The sequence below is a fragment of the Homalodisca vitripennis genome, chromosome 1 (genome assembly GCF_021130785.1).
Source record: "Homalodisca vitripennis isolate AUS2020 chromosome 1, UT_GWSS_2.1, whole genome shotgun sequence".
In the NCBI taxonomy this organism is placed as follows: domain Eukaryota; kingdom Metazoa; phylum Arthropoda; class Insecta; order Hemiptera; family Cicadellidae; genus Homalodisca; species Homalodisca vitripennis.
The window spans coordinates 143,556,722-143,573,790 of record NC_060207.1 but is presented as its reverse complement, the minus strand read 5'-3'; the positions used below and the strand labels follow the sequence as shown (position 1 = coordinate 143,573,790).

Sequence of the window (17,069 nt, the reverse complement as noted above, 5' to 3'; positions counted from 1 at the left end):
TCATATAGTATCCTAATTATAGTGTAATACTAGCCTAAACCCGCGGCTCCGCTCGCGTGGCAGTAGAGAGGGCTACATCAATCAAGCATCGAAAAGAAATACTAATTTTATTATACGTTTTTCCAATTAATTTATTGCTCTACTAATACATCGTAGCATATCATAAAATCTATTATAAAAGTTTTTTGTTTATTTTAATGCGTTTTGGTAAACAACGTTATTAGTTGTATTATTTGGAGCATAAATATAAAGGTTCTTCGGGTTTCCGACTCTTGAGCAAGCGACGTATAATTGACATTTATCAAAAATTTGACATTTGTGACACGTTGTAAATGTCAAAAAATGTTTGTTTACATAGAAACGTCAAAAATATTTATGTTTACTTAGTTACTGTCAAAAATAACAACAATTTTTTGTCGCATTATATATGTTTACAAAGAACAGCTGATTAAAAATTTGAAAAGACTCTTTCACTTAATAACATATGTTTGCTGCAATGCATTTCTTACGGGTATTTCTGTAACCAGTGGGGCGGAATCCTGAATCGGGAAAGGGATAAAAAGTATCCTATAACCTTCTACAGATCAAGACGAACAAATTAAAAAAAAAATTAGGCGAATCCGTCCAGCCGTTTGTGAGTGATGCTGTTACACACGAACAGTTTCATTTTTATATATATAGATTTGAGGAATTTACGAACTTAGTTACATATTTTCAAAATTTTATACTATTTTTAATCTCTTTCTTTTTGTGCAGATGACTACGAGCTTCCATAATTAATTATTCTGGAGTTTCCTTCTTTTAGTGTAATATTTGAGCAAATTAAGAACCTACGAGATTTTGCTTCATTATTAAGATGTGTATAGTGGCATCTTGCAGATCAATATAGAACTGAACAAAAATATAAATTTGGTAAATATAAAATAGTAGCAGTTACCTAATGCTTCTCACGCAATTTCGCAAGCTTTGCATGTGTATGAGCACTGCCGGCCCGAGTAAATTATATCTCCAACGCCAATGTTCAGTTAGCCCTGTTGCCACGATAGGAAAATATCTGTAAAGTGTATATTTATGGCTATTGTTATTTACTCCGGTTTTAGTATTTTTGTGTCATAGCCGATCTTGCCTTGTTTCCTGACCAAGAAAATAAATACACATATATATTTATAGGTCTGAGAACTCTACTTCTATTAAAAGACAACTAATGTGGGTTTTACAACAGTATTTACATTTATTCTAAAAGTTAGATAGTCCCTTTTTTATACTGTGTGCTGGTTTCTTTAGAAATAAAAACAATTATTAATATTTTAGAGCATTTAGAGCTGGAATTGGCACATTAGTTCAAAAGCAGAGTGTAGCGAACTTTCATTCAACATAGTTCTTGCCGACTGCTTCAAATTAAGTCTTTGGAGCCAAATTCTGACCATCTTATGTTTTAGGACATTTTCTAATGTAAATTTCTAAAGTACAGTACTTACCTTATCGCTGAAATTTAAAAGCTGTGTGTAAATGAATGGTTACTCTTTAGAGAAGTTACACACTTTATGTAAACAAATAGAAAACAGTGGTTAAATTAATTTAATGTATGGGTATGCTATCATATAACAATGTTTACACAGTACAGTTGGTTACAATTGATAAGTTAGGCTGTTTCAATTAATAGTTTACAAATTTAGATTAAGATGGGATTTTTCGGTGGGTCATTGCCCGGAGGAATTTTTGAAATAAGAATAGGTGGCGTTTATTTATTTATTCATACATACGGCAATCGCCATTTTACAAAAATGTTTACAAGATGGTATTCGAAATATTGATAGTACACTTTTCATGCATAGCCACTTACTTACATGCGATATTAGTACTACTGGTACAGAACAATTGAATATGGTATACATTTAAAGTTAATAAAATAGAACATCAAAGACCAGATACAAAAAGAGATAATAATGGTCAACAAGATAATTATATAATAATGTACATGCTGTGTGTGCAACTTGTGCATCGAAGACAAATTGAAAACAAGGTAACAAGATAATAACTACATGCTTCATGCTAAGTGTGTGCTAACTCTAGTGCATGGGTCAATATACAACAAGACAAAAATCAACAAGACCACATGCTAATACTAAATACTATAAGTGCTATAAATACATGTTATAAGTGTGTGCTGACGGTATAAACTATGAAAACAACAATGAAATGACAAAACAATATATAACAAAAAATAAACAATACAACATAATACTAGCAGGGATGAGCAACCAAAGGTAGACTCTTGCTTTCAATGTGCATCATGCTCAGACACCCAAGAGAAGACCCGCCTCCGAAACACCAGCATGGATACGCCAAAGCATTCCAACCGGTGGGCAGCATTTCCCAAACGCAGCAGACGTGGAATTACACTCTGGTAGGTGTAGACAGTCTGGTGTGAGTGCTTGGAGAAAGGCTGCAGAAGGCGGGTTGCAGCAGGTACATGGAGGTCTATGTGACGCTGGAGCTCAGGGCAATCAACCAAACTATTGACAGTCTTGAATAGAAATATAAGGTCAAGAGCCACTCTTCTAGATGAAAGCGAAAGGATCTGGTGTTGGCTTGCAATAACCTGTATATCAACATCAGGATAACGGATGCCACTTCTAACTCCTACCAATCGCAGAACACGCCTCTGAACTTTATTTAGATGGTCGCAATGTCCAATCTGGTGGGGAGCCCAGACAGTAGAACCATATTCAACAATGGGACGAACAAGAGTCACGTAGAGGGTCTTCAATGTTGCAGAAGATAGGGCGTTTCTTGATGTTCGAGAAATGAACCCTAGAACACAATTGGCTTTAGCACAAGTCTTGGTGATATGTATACCTGGATCCAAGGATGGTGTCATGTACAACCCCAAGTCCTTTATAACTGTCACTCTATCCAGTAACAAGCCATACAAAGAGAAGTCAAAGTGCAGCAAAGTTTTTGATCTTCCAAATGACATTACTTGACATTTATGAGCATTCAGTTGCATAGCATTCCTATCACACCACTGTTCTATCCTAAGCAGATCCTCCTGGAGCTCATGTTGATGGATTGAAGTCACCTCCTTGAAGATCTTAACATCATCGGCAAATAGAAGAAAGTTGCCGGCTAGTGACTCCCCGATATCGTTTATGAACAGGGCAAATAGAAAAAGACCGAGGAAGGACCCTTGAGGCACACCCGATGTTACGCTCACAACATTCTTAGAGAGTGATGACGCAAATTTGACTTGAAGAGTTCTGCCACTGAGATAGCGTTGCATCCACAGAAGAAGAGGCCCAATAATTCTGTATGCCCTCAATTTAGCTATCAGATGGCTATGGCTGACCCTGTCGAATGCCTTAGCGAAATCCAAATGCAGGCAGTCAACTTGGTCAAAATCCAAAAGGTCAAATGAGGTGTTGTGTATGAAATAATGTGAATATTGGACAGTTTTCTTTAACAATTTTTAACACTTTTCAACTCAGTATTACTATACTTGAAGCATACCAAAAGTTTTGTATAAGTATAAAAATTATTCATAAGTCTTAAATTTCAAGTTTGATAAACAACTATATTATTAAATTAATGAAGAATTGGGATTCACTTACCATTTGTTGGAAGCACATGTTTCACTGTAATGTTTAACTTTGAATTTTAAGTTATAATTCCTACTAAAAGAGACTAATGTGTCTTAAAATATAATTTGTAATCAGAGCATGTGCTGTTAAAGTACCAATAATAAATCTAAATAATTAAATTATATTCTTAAAATAAAAAAGAACACTATCCAGAGATTGACTACTGTAGTCTTCCTGTAGCAGAATTCTCCAAACAGGATACCCCACTACAAACAGCTTGCAGGAAAGTTGGTTGATTACTACTGAAAACCAGCTGTTGTCATTATCTAACAGTCCCGGTGCTGGGCTATGCTAGTATATATGGACATTGACAATCTATTAAGTAAACATCATTGACACTGTATCATTTGTCAAGTTGGGCTATACATTGACTGTAGATAAAATCAGTGATCAGCATTGACCTTAAAAGACAATACTACAGGGTCTATATGATTGTGTGTATTTTTTAAAACAAACTTTCTTGTTCAGTGTCTATTTGTTTGTGTGTTGTTTGTCAAACTTTTTCATATTTTATCTGTAAACAAATTTTAAATATTTTCAAAGCATTCTATTTGTGTATTTGTTTTTTACTTTAATTTTCATATAAAATATAAATAGGCAACAATTGAAATTATATAGAGTAAAATATAAAATATATTTCATAACATGAACTGTATTGTCAAAAAGTGTAATGTTCCTAAGGGATGTAAAAGAGAGATTTAAAGGAGAATTTAAAGGATTTTAATTTAAAGGAGATTAAATAAATACAAAATGAAGGATCAAGATTTAAAATTTCCTTGTGGAATATGTCACAGAAATGTTAGATATGGAGCACTGGGTTGTAGTGGACCATGTAGAACATGGTTCCATTTAAAATGCTTGAATATTTCATATTTTGATATTAAAAAATTGACAGAAGAAGAAAAGAAATGCTGGAAGTACTTTGACTGTATAAATAGCACAGAGGAAAAAGGAATCAGTTATGACACAGAGATAGAGATGTCTGACAGATTGATTCAACTTCAAAATGAGGATAACACTGATCTTGAGAGCTCATTACATCTAGCAGCGGAGTTAGGAAACGCTCTTCTCAAGGAAAATGAACAACTCAAACAGGAGATACATAATGAAAAATTAAAGAAATCACAGTATGAATTAGAGCTAGAAGATAAATTGAAGGAAACAGAACATGAACTAGAAATAAAATTAAAAAGGCATTCTGAGAACGAAAAGAAGCTGAAAAATGAAATTGACGCTTCAAAAAACAAGCTATGTCTCCAAGAAAAAATATATGGTGAATTGATAAAGGCATATGAAAAGCTAGAAAAAGAAATGTGTACAGCTCGTAATACCTTCAAAAATGAATTAAAAGGTATGACCAAAACCATTAGATCTTTGGAGGATGAAAACAAAATTAAAGAAGGTGATATTTCAATACTAAAGGGAATTGAAATAGTAAAAAATGAACTTTTGAAAAGGGAAGAAAACTATAAGGAAGAAATCAAATTACTAACTGAACAAAATAAAAGGCTGAAATTGGAGAAAAATACTCAATCTCAAAGTATAAAAGTTGGACAATCTAACACAAACAATGATGTAACGGTCAGTCTGTCACTACTGGAGGGTGAATGGATCACCGACGATACAGTTAAAATGTATTTTGATCTGCTGGAAACCTGCATAGACTGTAACAACATTTGTTTGATGAACCCGGCAATTATGCTTGTCATGAAATGTCTTGATAGCAACAAGGAAGTTCTAAATCAGTTGAACCTGAGGGAAAAATCACACATACTCATACCTGTAAATGATGCTCAATTTACAGGCGAAGGACCTTATAGTATAGACAGTAAAGGCATGGGAACCCATTGGAGCATGCTTCTGTATGTTAAAGAAAATAATCAATTCTTTTATTTTGATTCATTAGGGACCTACAACCTTCAGACAGCTGAAATATTAGCTGAAAAATTACTCAAGCATATTGACCCGGATATAAGAGTAAATCTGAAGATTTGTCCAACCCCACAACAAAGCAATACTTATGATTGTGGAGTATACATGCTACTTGTTGCTGAAATTATATTGGCTCAAACCACTAATTGGCCAGTTAATGATGAAATTGAAATTCCAACGCTAAGTTACTTGGATATATGGACTAAAAGAGCCCAGCTCTCATCAGTTATATACAATAAAAACAGGAATAACACGACACATCTAGCCCCCTTGTTGTTAAGAAAAGCTGGCTCAAAGCTTTCAAGCAAACTGAACATTAATAAAAAATGTTTGTATTTGCCTACTCATGCTAATAAAGAGATCAACATGACTTGTAAGACTTTACCAGATGTGGAAAAGCAAAGAAATTCAAACTGGACGACAGTGAAGAAAAGAAAGGGTACTAAAGCCAAGAAAACCTCTACAGAAAAGCACTCCACTCCTCTGACTAACAAATATCAACAACTAAGTGATGAAGAAAAAGAAGAAAATACCACCAATGACAGTAAGCTTAAAAATTTTAGAAGAACTTATGATAAAAAATCTAAGTACTACTGGAGCAACCCTACACTAACAGGTGAAATAAAAAAACAAAGGAAAGAAACTTATCTCATTCTTGGGGACTCCATGCTGAAACATGTATTTGTACCAAATGCGAAACTTAAGTTTTTTAGGGGAGCAACTGCTGCACAAATAAGCCAAGCGATGGACAGTATGGGTAAGATGACAAAAGACCCGCAAGCCGTTGTACTTCACTTTGGTACAAATGATTTAGATTGCTTACAAAATGCAGAAGATGTCATGGGAGCCATGTACAAGTTGATTAAAAATGCCAAAAACACATTTGGAAACACAACCATATTTGTGAGTAGTATTATCAGAAGAAGGAGTTTACCCCATTCTCTACTACAAAGAACAAATGAAAACATACGATGGTTGTGTCAGGAGCTGCAAGTGGTATACGTGGATAGTGGAAAATATATCAATGACTCTTGCCTTGCAAGAGATGGGGTGCACCTGAACAGGAAAGGCTCTGACATTCTCGGCAAGGTTATTAACAAAGTGGTATTATTAAGTACAAAGTTGAATATGAAGAAAACCCAATCGGAAATACAAATAAATGGAAGCATTTTAGATGTAGACTCGCAGTTCCACTTCTCGCCAAAGAACTCAACTGAACACCGTCAACAGGCTCAGAGGAGAGACTTCACATCCACACCCAGAACTGACCGACTCCTCTCCACTACTACAGCTACAATGCCAAGTCATCATGGTGCTCAGGAGGTACCAGGGCCACACACCTCACACGGTTGCGGTGACACACTACAAGCAAACCAATGTGCAGAAATCAGCTGGATGGAGATGAGCGGCTTTCCTCCTCTACCAGACAGCAGTGGTGGTGTAGTGATACATGGGTATTATAGTGAGAGTGTTAATGATAGTGACAAACCACAGACTTATGACAACAATTATAGTGCAAACAATGGAATTGTAGATACTAAGGAGCTTGTATTTTGGATAACAGTGTTTTTTTAGGATGACAGCCAATCACTCAAACTCGAATGTAAGCAAAACTAGTATCGGTAACAGATTTACAAAAAATCAACAAATGTTTATTTTAAATTTAAATATTCGAAGCTTGTTAAAAAAGGTCAATAAACTACAATTAAGTTTGGAATCACACCAACTAAATCCAGTGATCATTAGTATATGTGAACATTGGCTCTCACCCTGGAATTTTGAACTTGTAAATAAATTAATAGATTATGAACTTGCTACAATATATTTAAGAAAAATTTCAAGTCATGGGGGTGTCTGTCTATTTGTGAGGAAAGATGTTCCTATTACAATTAGGGAAGATTTGAATGAGATTTCAGAAGACCTTATTTTTGAATGTGTAGCCTTAGAACTAGAATTAATAATTGAAAAATGTTTCAAAAGGTGTATTGTAATCTCCTTGTATAGAACCCCCAACAGTAACTTCAATCAGTTCATTTGCAAATTAACAAACTTGTTCGAAAAAGTGAGAAGAGAAATCAAAAGTACGAGGGCTGTTTTTTAAGTAAGGGCCGTTCTCCCGTACACGGTAGTAGTTCGCGTTCCTGCCGTAACGAGCGTGCGCCCCGCCTCCCGGCATTCTTAGCGAACAACTTCATGCCAGTTGCAGCTCTGTAGCTAACCTGTATGCATTACTGTGGATCTTGAAAATGTTTAAGATTATCGAATCATCCGCCGCGTGTGAGATTCGGTCAGTGATACGATTTTTGACTGCAAGAAACATGTCGGCTGCTGACATTCACCGTCAGCTTTGTGAGGTGTATGGTGCCAAGGCAATGAGTGAAGGTAAAGTGCGGAAATGGGTCCGAGAATTTAAAGATGGCCGCGAAAATGTCCACGATGAAGATCGCTCAGGCCGGCCATCTGTGATCACGGGAGATTTGATTACTGCAGTTGACGCAAAAATTCATGAGGACCGACGGTTCACAATAACCACTCTCTCTATGGAATTTCCTCAAGTGTCCAGGTCAGTACTGTACAAAATTGTGTCAGAAAACCTAAACTTTAAAAAATTGTGCTCAAGATGGGTACCCAAACTCCTCACTGAGGATCACAAAAAAAGAGATTAAGCAGTTCTTTGACTTTCTTGACCCGCTACGACGAGGAAGGAGACGACATGTTGAGTCGAATTGTCACAGGAGATGAAACATGGGTATCCCATATCACTCCTGAATCAAAGCAACAGTCCATGGAATGGCGGCACACAACATCTCCAGTCAAAGTCAAAGCCAAGCAAACGCTGTCGCGGCGCAAAGTTATGGCAACTGTGTTCTGGGACAGGCGCGGTGTTTTGCTAGTGGACTTTATGCCGCGAGGAATGACAATTAACTCAGAAGCCTACTCGTAAATACATATTTCTTTGTGGGGACCTAAATATAAATTTGTTGAAGGAGGATAAGGAGATGAAAATGTTAAAGAATGTTATGACGTCTTTTAATTGTCAAGCTGTATTTACAAGGCCAACAAGAATTACTAAGAATACCAAATCTTGCATTGACAATGTCATAACAAATGTAAATCCAAAATCCATCAGCAGTGAAATTATAGAATTAGGGCTATCAGATCACAACTCACAAACAGTATACTTAAATAAAAAAGCCATGAGTAAAAAGAAAATTATAAATACAAGAATGCTACAGAATGAAAATAGAATTAAACTACTTTGCAATTCCTTGCAAAAGGAAAAATGGCAGTCTTGTTTATCCAAAGAAACAAGCAATGAGGCGTATAACAGCTTTTTGACAACATTCCAATCATTTTTTTCTCTACTTTCCCAATGAGAACATTCACAGTCAATCCTCTGAATAATAAAAAGAAAAAAACATGGATAACAAACGAATTGAAAGAAGCCAGTAAAATAAAAAGAGAACTGTTTGAAATCTCAAAAGTTAATGAGTCGGAATCATTTAAAAATTATTTTAAACAGTTTCAAACAAAATATAATAAAGATATCAAAAATTCAAAGAGACAATTTAACAGACAATTAATTCTATCATCAAAAAATGTTAGTAAAGCTACCTGGTTAGTGGTCAAGGAGGAGCTGGGCAGTTGGAGAAATAAGATGTGTCATGAAATTAATGTGAACGGAGAAATTATACATAATCCAACAAAGATATCAAACTGCTTCAATGATTTTTTTCTCAGAAACGGGGCTAAAAATTGGTTCTTCAGCTAATATAGAGGAAGCAAAAAAATATTTAAGAGGTTCTAGGCAAGTTTACGATAACTTCACTTTGGAAACTGTGAGTGAAAAGTATGTCCAAAAGGTTATTGATTTAATGGAATCAAAAACCTCTTACGGCTGGGATGAAATTCCCACATCGATAATGAAACTGGCCAGTCCTTATATTATCAAACCTCTAACTCATGTCGTGAACCTAGTAATAACAACATGTGTTTTCCCTCAAAAAATGAAATATGCTATTATCAAGCCCCTGTTTAAAAAAGATGACACTAGACTAATAGAAAACTATCGTCCAGTAGCCCTACTACCAGCTTTCTCTAAGGTGGTTGAGAAGATAGTAAGCAATCAGGTCATGGAGTACTTGGACAAATATAAATTACTATCTGAGCAACAGTTTGGTTTTCAGAAGGGGAAAAATACTCAGATGGCAGTGTTTGAATTGGTCACACATGTCTTGAGGGCTTTGGATGGATCGCAGAGTGCTCTTGGAGCATTCTGTGATCTATCTAGGGCTTTTGACAGTGTGAATCATGAACTACTATTGGTTAAATTGTGCAAATTGGGTTTCAGTGGAAAATCTTTGAAATTTTTTGAATCGTACCTTAATGATAGGTTTCATAGAGTGAAAACCTCAAACCAAGAAGGGAAAATCTTTTTTTCAGATTGGAAACCAGTTACTGTTGGGGTGCCCCAAGGCTCAATATTGGGTCCTGCATTGTTCTTAGCGTTTGTGAATGATCTTCCTCAAAATATTATGTCAAAATTAATATTATTTGCAGATGACACAACATTAATAACAACTGAAAGAAACCCACAGTTTTTAAAGTCATCTGCAGAAGCAACAATTAAAGACATGTATGATTGGTTTAGCAAAAATGGCTTGAAATTCAATAGCTCGAAGACAAACTTAATTAATTTTCACACCTCCCATGCTAAAACCAATGGCATTATAAATAAGATCAACTTTCCTTGTGGAGAAGAGTGCCAAATTTCACAGAAAGCCACATTTTTGGGAATTATCATAGATGAGGCGATGAACTGGCAATCACATATTAATATGCTTCAAGAAAAACTAAGTAAAGCCATTTTTGCTATTAAAACCGTTGCAGAGGTAACTGACAAACAAACTGCCCTGATGGTATACCATGGTTACTTTGTTTCTTTGATCAGATATAGTATAATATTTTGGGGAAGTAATTATTCAAAAATGAATTCAATTTTTGTTTTACAAAAGAAAGTGATTAGATACATGTTTAAATTAAAATATAGAGAATCACGTAAAGAAGTATTTAAAAAGAATAACATTTTGACAATTCCTGCTCTATATATTTTGGAACTTCTAAAATTTGTAAAAAAGAATCCACTAGTATTTACATAATCAATCATAAATCATAATTATAACACGAGATATAGAACTAATTATAAATTCCCAATACATAAACTTACTATGTTAGAAAAGAGTCCCTATTACATGGGAATTAAAATGTTTAATATTATACCTAATGGGATGAAAAAAGAAAATAACTTATTACGTTTTGTTTCTTCTCTGACTGCAATATTAATAACAGCATGTCCATATAAGATTGAAGATTTTAATTTAGAACTGTTTAAAAAAGCATGATGAAAAGATTTTTTTATTTTCTATTGCATGTAATTATATCATATATTTTATTAATAGTAGACTAAGTAGCTTTTAGAAAAATTGACATGTCATACATTACAGGAGCTATGCTCCAACATTATGTAATAATTATATGACAAATAAATGATTGATTGATTGACTTGGTGGAAACGAGAGAAGGAGGAAACAACATAGTCACTGAAGACACAAAGATTGGTGGTCGTTGATTTTCCAGGGCGAAAGCCATGCTGCTGTGGGATGAAGACACTCTTAAATTTAAAGGATAATACGTCCAGGATCAAACTTTCAAAAATCTTGGCAAACACTGACTGAATCACAATAGGGCGGTAATTTGTTACTTTAGATGTAGATCCAGATTTATGAACTGGTACAAGATAACCAGGCTTCAACGAGTTCGGAAAAGAGCCATCATGCAGCAGCCTGTTGAGATAAACAGCTAGGTGAGGAGCCAGAAGATCACTGCATGGCTTCACAACGGCCGGAGTTATGCCATCCGGTCCAGGTCCCTTGGAGGCATCAAGGTCCTGTAGTTTTCTTTCAATCTCAGTGGCCGAGAAAAGACAGGACGAAACGTTGATGTTGGATTCATAATTGTAATCAGTATGACAGTCAGCATGTGGAGTGTAGACGGTTGAGAAGTAATCAGAGAATAAGTCACACATACCCTGGGGTTCATAAGCTAAGACTAAGCCATATTGAAGTCTGCTGGGTACAGTGTTAGCCTTACTTAAGGACTTCATATGACCCCAAAAGGATCGGGGGTTTTCCTTTATGCTATTGTTGATAGTAACAAAAAACTCCTGTTGGCATGCGTTGGAAAGAGTTTTGCACTGCCGCCTGACCACTCTGAAAGCTTCATAATCACAGTCTAGAAGAGAAGTTTTGTAGTTTCGGTTGAGTAGTTTCTTCTGTGAAATCAATTGTCTAAGTTCCCGGGTAACCCATCGAGGATAAGTAGACCCATTCTTTCTTCTTACAGGTGAATTTGTCTTTATAGAACTCCCCATATTCAAACAGAACCTGTTGAAGGAGGCTTCAATGTCCAGACAGCTGGGATCAGGGTAATTCAGGGACGCAAGCCAGGCTCTGACATTGTCGATGGTACTCTGTCTGAGATCATGGAAAACCACATCACAATTATCAACACCAGAACAGCCAAAAAGTAGCACAAATTCCAGTGCCGGGTGGAAGGCCTCTTCATAAAGTATAGGATCAGAGGCAGCCGTAATATTAATCCCTTCATCCGTTGAAAAAACTAGATCCAGCAGAACTCCTCTTGAGTTTAGAATGGTGTTGTGCTGCCGCAGACTTAGGAAATTGATCACGTCAAACATACTCTCGACTGCAGCATTCCCCGGAGGTTGAAAGTGTAAAGACCAGTCCACTTGTGGCATATTGAAGTCGCCAGCAATAACAATCCTGGTGTCAGGTTCACAAGAACCACAAATTTCCTCAACTAAGTCATAGGTGTTTAGGATTTTTGAATTCATCCTACCTAGGGACCGTAACCATGTCCATGTAAAGCTTTAGTTCCAGTGGCGTAGCGAAGGGGGGGGTCCAGGGGGTCCGGACCCCCCCGAAATTTTAAGACATTAAAAAATGAAGCATGGAGCAGGAGAAAAAAGGAGAGTTATCATTACTCTTGTCTACAAACATTAAATTGATTGATTTAATTGATTAAAGTGACCTTTGGTTAAAAATATAATTGTCCTTATCGTTTAAATTATAAAGTATCAAACGATACTTTTGGGCTCGGCCTTTCGGATAGTGTAGTGTAATCACGGTATTTCTATAGGCGCCGGTCACGGGACTTCGCAAAGTAACCTGAACCGTAACACGGCGAACAGTTTAAATTAGCGACCACTTCGTTTCAAATTCTCTTGGGGACGTAAAATGACCGCTTAGAATTAAGTTACGACGTTGATTTTAGGTGTCATTAAACTGTAGACGTGTATATAATTATCGAAAAAAATTAAAAATATCACTTTTGGTCGGAACTTCAACTAATTTAGACTTCAGTGATTGAGGTAAACGTGGTTTAGGACGAACCGATTTTTGTTATCATTAAACTGTACGCTGTACCTATATAATTATCGAGAAAAAATCACTTGCGGTCGGTAAATACCGAAGAAAAGCTCTTTGTAGATTCAAGTTTTTTGAAGATTTTGGATTTCACTGGTTTGAGTGGTTGAGGTAAAAGTGGTACTTAGAATTACGTTAGGACGTTGATTTTAGGTGTTAATTCAACGCCGACTAATACAAATATATAATTATCGAGAAACAAAACAATAAAATCACTTCCGAACGGAAAATACCAAAGAAAAGCTCTGTAACAGATTCTAGTTTTTGGCGATTTTTGATTTCACTGGTTGAGTGGTTGAGATAAAAGTGGTACTTAGAATTATGTTAGTACGTTGATTTTGGGTATCAATTGAACGCTGACTACTAACTATATAATTATCGAAGAAAAATTGAAAAATTTACTTCCTGTCGGATAATACACCAGAAAAAACTCTACTGATAAGAAGTTCCGACTACTTTGGATTTCACTGACTGAGGTATTATTTCATTTTCCGTAGTATAGTCCGATCTGAAGTGATTATTTTTGTTTCTTTTTCTCGATAATTATATATTTATTAGTCAGCGTTTGAATTAATACCTAAAATCAATGTTTGTAACATATTTATAAGTACTACTTTTACCTCAACCACTCAACCAGTGAAATCCCAAAATCGTCAAAACTTGAATCTGTAGAGTTTTTTCTTCGGTATTTACCAACCGGAAGTGATTTTTTTTCTCATAGTTATATAGTTAGTCGAGTTACTATATAATTAATTATAACAAAAATGATAACAATGATAACACAAAAATCGTTGCCCTAACTCAATAAAAAAAACCACGTTTACCTCAATAAACTGAAGTCCGAAGTAGTTGAAGTTCTAATCATTAGAGTTTTTTCATGTGTATTTTATTTTCGACCGAAAGTGATTTTTTTTATTTTTTCCGATAATTATGTACTCGTCTACAGTGTAATGTTACAAAAAAATCGTCATTATAACTAATTCATAAATACCTCAATAAGTGAAATCCAAAGCAGCCGAACTTTTAATCAGTAGAGTTTTCTGGTGCATTTTTCCGACCGTTAGTTGGATCTGTACCCAGAGCAACGCTAGAAAATTTCCCTCCTTTTCTAAAGGGGTTTCGGCCGTCAGTGGCCCAATGTCCCCGAAGGGGTATTTCATTTTCTCCACAGATTATAGTTTGTGTTATTTGTTCTTCTTCTTTCTTATCCAGTGAATGCAACATCACATTGGTGCCTTCTACTCGGCCAGAATCGAACTTCGTAAAGTTTCTGTAGCTATACAAGAAAATTTGTGGTACTAGAGTTGCTGTGAGAGTTGAATTTGCCTATTATATCTTTCCACTTTCTATAAGGCGTAGTTACTAAAGTCCATATTTTTGGTATTTACCTTTTACCAGTGAACTCATTGGCAAATAACACACAAAACGTCCTCCGGATCCCCCGTTTCGGACCCCCCCCGAACGACATTTCTGGCTACGCTACTGTTTAGTTCGATCGATTGAATAGTTTACTCGTGAAAGCCACACAATGGCACATTCTTATATATAATATTATTAAGATAAATTGTGTTACATTAATTACTACAACTTGGAAGATAAATTTATTAAGCAGTAAGTATTATACATTGCGCTATGTCTTGGAATAACACTCTTTTGTCTGACATCCGTGCACGATTGTCTGTTATTGGTTAATCTAAAGTCTGTAATCGTGGTCTGATTGGACTGAACAGGTCTAGTCATCAGCTGACTAAACTGTCAAGTGTCAGTTCCAGTGTCCAATTCAAGATTTGGATTTGATGTCTGTGTGTCAGAGTAGTTTGTTTTGTGCCGTGAGTTAGACCCACAAGTGTGTTATAGTTCTTACCGTATTTTATGAAACAATCTTTTTGGATAATTTATCTAATTGGACCAATCCAATACTGACGTCTACGAAGCTTATTATGAATTAAACCTCTCTATTTAACGTCATAATTTAGCCACTTTTCAAGTTTATCAACTATTGTTGTTTACTAGAAGTAAACATTTGTGAAAATAACTTTAGTCTGCGAGTATGTTTTGAATGGTACAGTTTGTGTAATTTTATTTAAAAATGAAACATTTGTCAAGCAAACCTATGCCCTCAGAACCCGAGGAATGTGTTATATTTCAGCAGTTAGATTTGTTTTCAAATGGATTTCCTGTAATGGAAGAAATTAGAAGACATGGAAAATTGTGTGATGTTACTTTGAAGGTAAGTGAATATTATTAATAGTTGCAAATAATACATAGCCTACATTAGATTTGTGCAATTTTACAACTTAGATTGTTAGTCCATTATACTATTAATATGTAGGCTACGTTGGACTGTAGTATAGCAACAATAAAACCATAATAAGCTTCATGTATTTAAGTGCCATAAATAGGTAAGCTAAGTAAGCTTTATGAATTAGGTTAACAAATTCTCTGCTGAAAACATTAATTAGTGTTTAGTGTTGTCACGTTGGGGGCTGTAGTAGCCTATAAGCGACCACCATGACATTCGTATCATCGATATTTCTGATTTTTACGAAACAATATAAAACCAAAATGTCGAGCCAATTTACATTTTAGGTGTTGTAATTAAGGCTAGTACAGGCTACAGCTATGTTTTTATGTGAAAATTAATAATTTAATAATTAGGCCTAGGTCTAATCAAAATGTATTTATTAAATAGACAATAGACAAATTCTTTATTTACAAATCATCGTATCAGTAAGATTACATCAAGAAATGCAATGGCGTAAAATATTACATTTAGCTGCAGTATAATAAAGTTAGCTCTTGAGGCTTAAGTGCATGGCAGTAGGCCGCCCCAAGGGGGAAAAAAGTGACCACCATGATAATTGAATCAACTCTTGGTTAGACATATTTAAACTATTGAATATAAAACCATTCCACCTAGATATTCATAATAATTACAAGGTGATCTTATTTTATAGAATAACAATATTGTTTAAAATTAAGTTAACCCTCCGGAGGAGACTTTAATAAGCGGCCTACACTCATTATTTGGTTGTTTTTATCGAACGATTTGTTATATTGTCTAACTTTGTTACGTAAAAATCATACACAATAAGAGTTGTAATAAATTACCATAACAAGAAGAACTCCTACATTACAATTTAAAAAACCTAAATTTAACACTAACATTACGAAACAACAAAACCAACTTTGGCATAGGCCTAGACTTAGATATCAAAGAAACCTTACAATATTTATAACTTGCCCAGCTTGATATCAATGAGTAACCGCTTTTGTGAAATGAGGAAAGAATTCTCCCCATGGATTACCAGGAGCCAAACCCACATGTTAAAGCCACTTAAACAAATCTCGTCACTTGTGAGAAATATCTCATATATACTCATATTCATCACCATTTTCAAAGTTCCCAAAATATTAATAACTTCTTGCTCATTATTGTTTACATTAAAATTACTATAACTAATAAGTTGAGATCATATGCTAAGTTAAATAAATTGTAGTATCGAACTATTCCTTCAGATAAAAACATTGAATTTACTTAAACGCAGATATCCCTTGATTTGGTATGCGTAATCTCATTTGTTATAATAAGCATATCATCAAGTATCAACGTGATTCATATACCATTGGAAAGGTAAAGAGTTTGTGAACACAGCACTGGTTTTATATATATATATATATATATATATATATATATATATATAAACTCTACTAATTTTATGACATTTAGGTTGTTATAAAATATAACAAAAACATTATTAGGATAAGTTTTTATCGGTTAATTATCCCGTTTCTAGAAACATATAACAATTTTGGTTTCTACTATATAAAAAATAAAAACCTAGAATTTTCTCACAATATTTATTATTATAGTGTTCTATAGTTTACTATAAACAAAATGATACCAAATATAGTTATATTTTAGATTTTGTTACAATTTAAAAACATTTTTACAAATTTAGGTACTTTGGGATTATACCGACCACACCAG

General features: G+C 34.8%; 2 protein-coding genes across 2 annotated transcripts in view; one reads left to right on the top strand and one right to left on the bottom strand.

Moving 5' to 3' along the window:
* Nucleotides 1-9,774: 9,774 nt before the first annotated feature.
* LOC124353530 lies at nt 9,775-12,390 on the bottom strand. Its single transcript, XM_046803413.1, has 2 exons — nt 11,175-12,390; nt 9,775-9,866 (listed from the first exon to the last, which is right to left on the bottom strand). The coding sequence occupies exons 1-2, from the start codon at nt 12,388-12,390 to the stop codon at nt 9,775-9,777; spliced, it is 1,308 nt and encodes a 435-aa protein (XP_046659369.1).
* A 2,441-nt stretch (nt 12,391-14,831) lies between these two features.
* The window catches only part of LOC124372691 (kelch-like protein 18), a 36,346-nt gene continuing 34,108 nt past the window's right edge, over nt 14,832-17,069 (top strand). Inside the window, exon 1 of the mRNA XM_046831103.1 lies at nt 14,832-15,308. Within this exon, the coding sequence (XP_046687059.1) occupies nt 15,168-15,308 (141 nt within the window). The 5' untranslated portion in view covers nt 14,832-15,167. The remainder of the gene's footprint in view (nt 15,309-17,069) is intronic.

What these genes read in the sequence shown, in the direction of transcription:
- LOC124353530 (XM_046803413.1), bottom strand. Translation starts at nt 12,390, where the DNA reads ATGCCACAAGTGGACTGGTCTTTACACTTTCAACCTCCGGGGAATGCT. An exon ending in CACCAATCTTTGTGTCTTCA is followed by an intron (nt 9,867 to 11,174) that starts GTGACTATGTTG and finishes CACTGTCAAAAG; the next exon opens with CCCTAGATAGATCACAGAAT.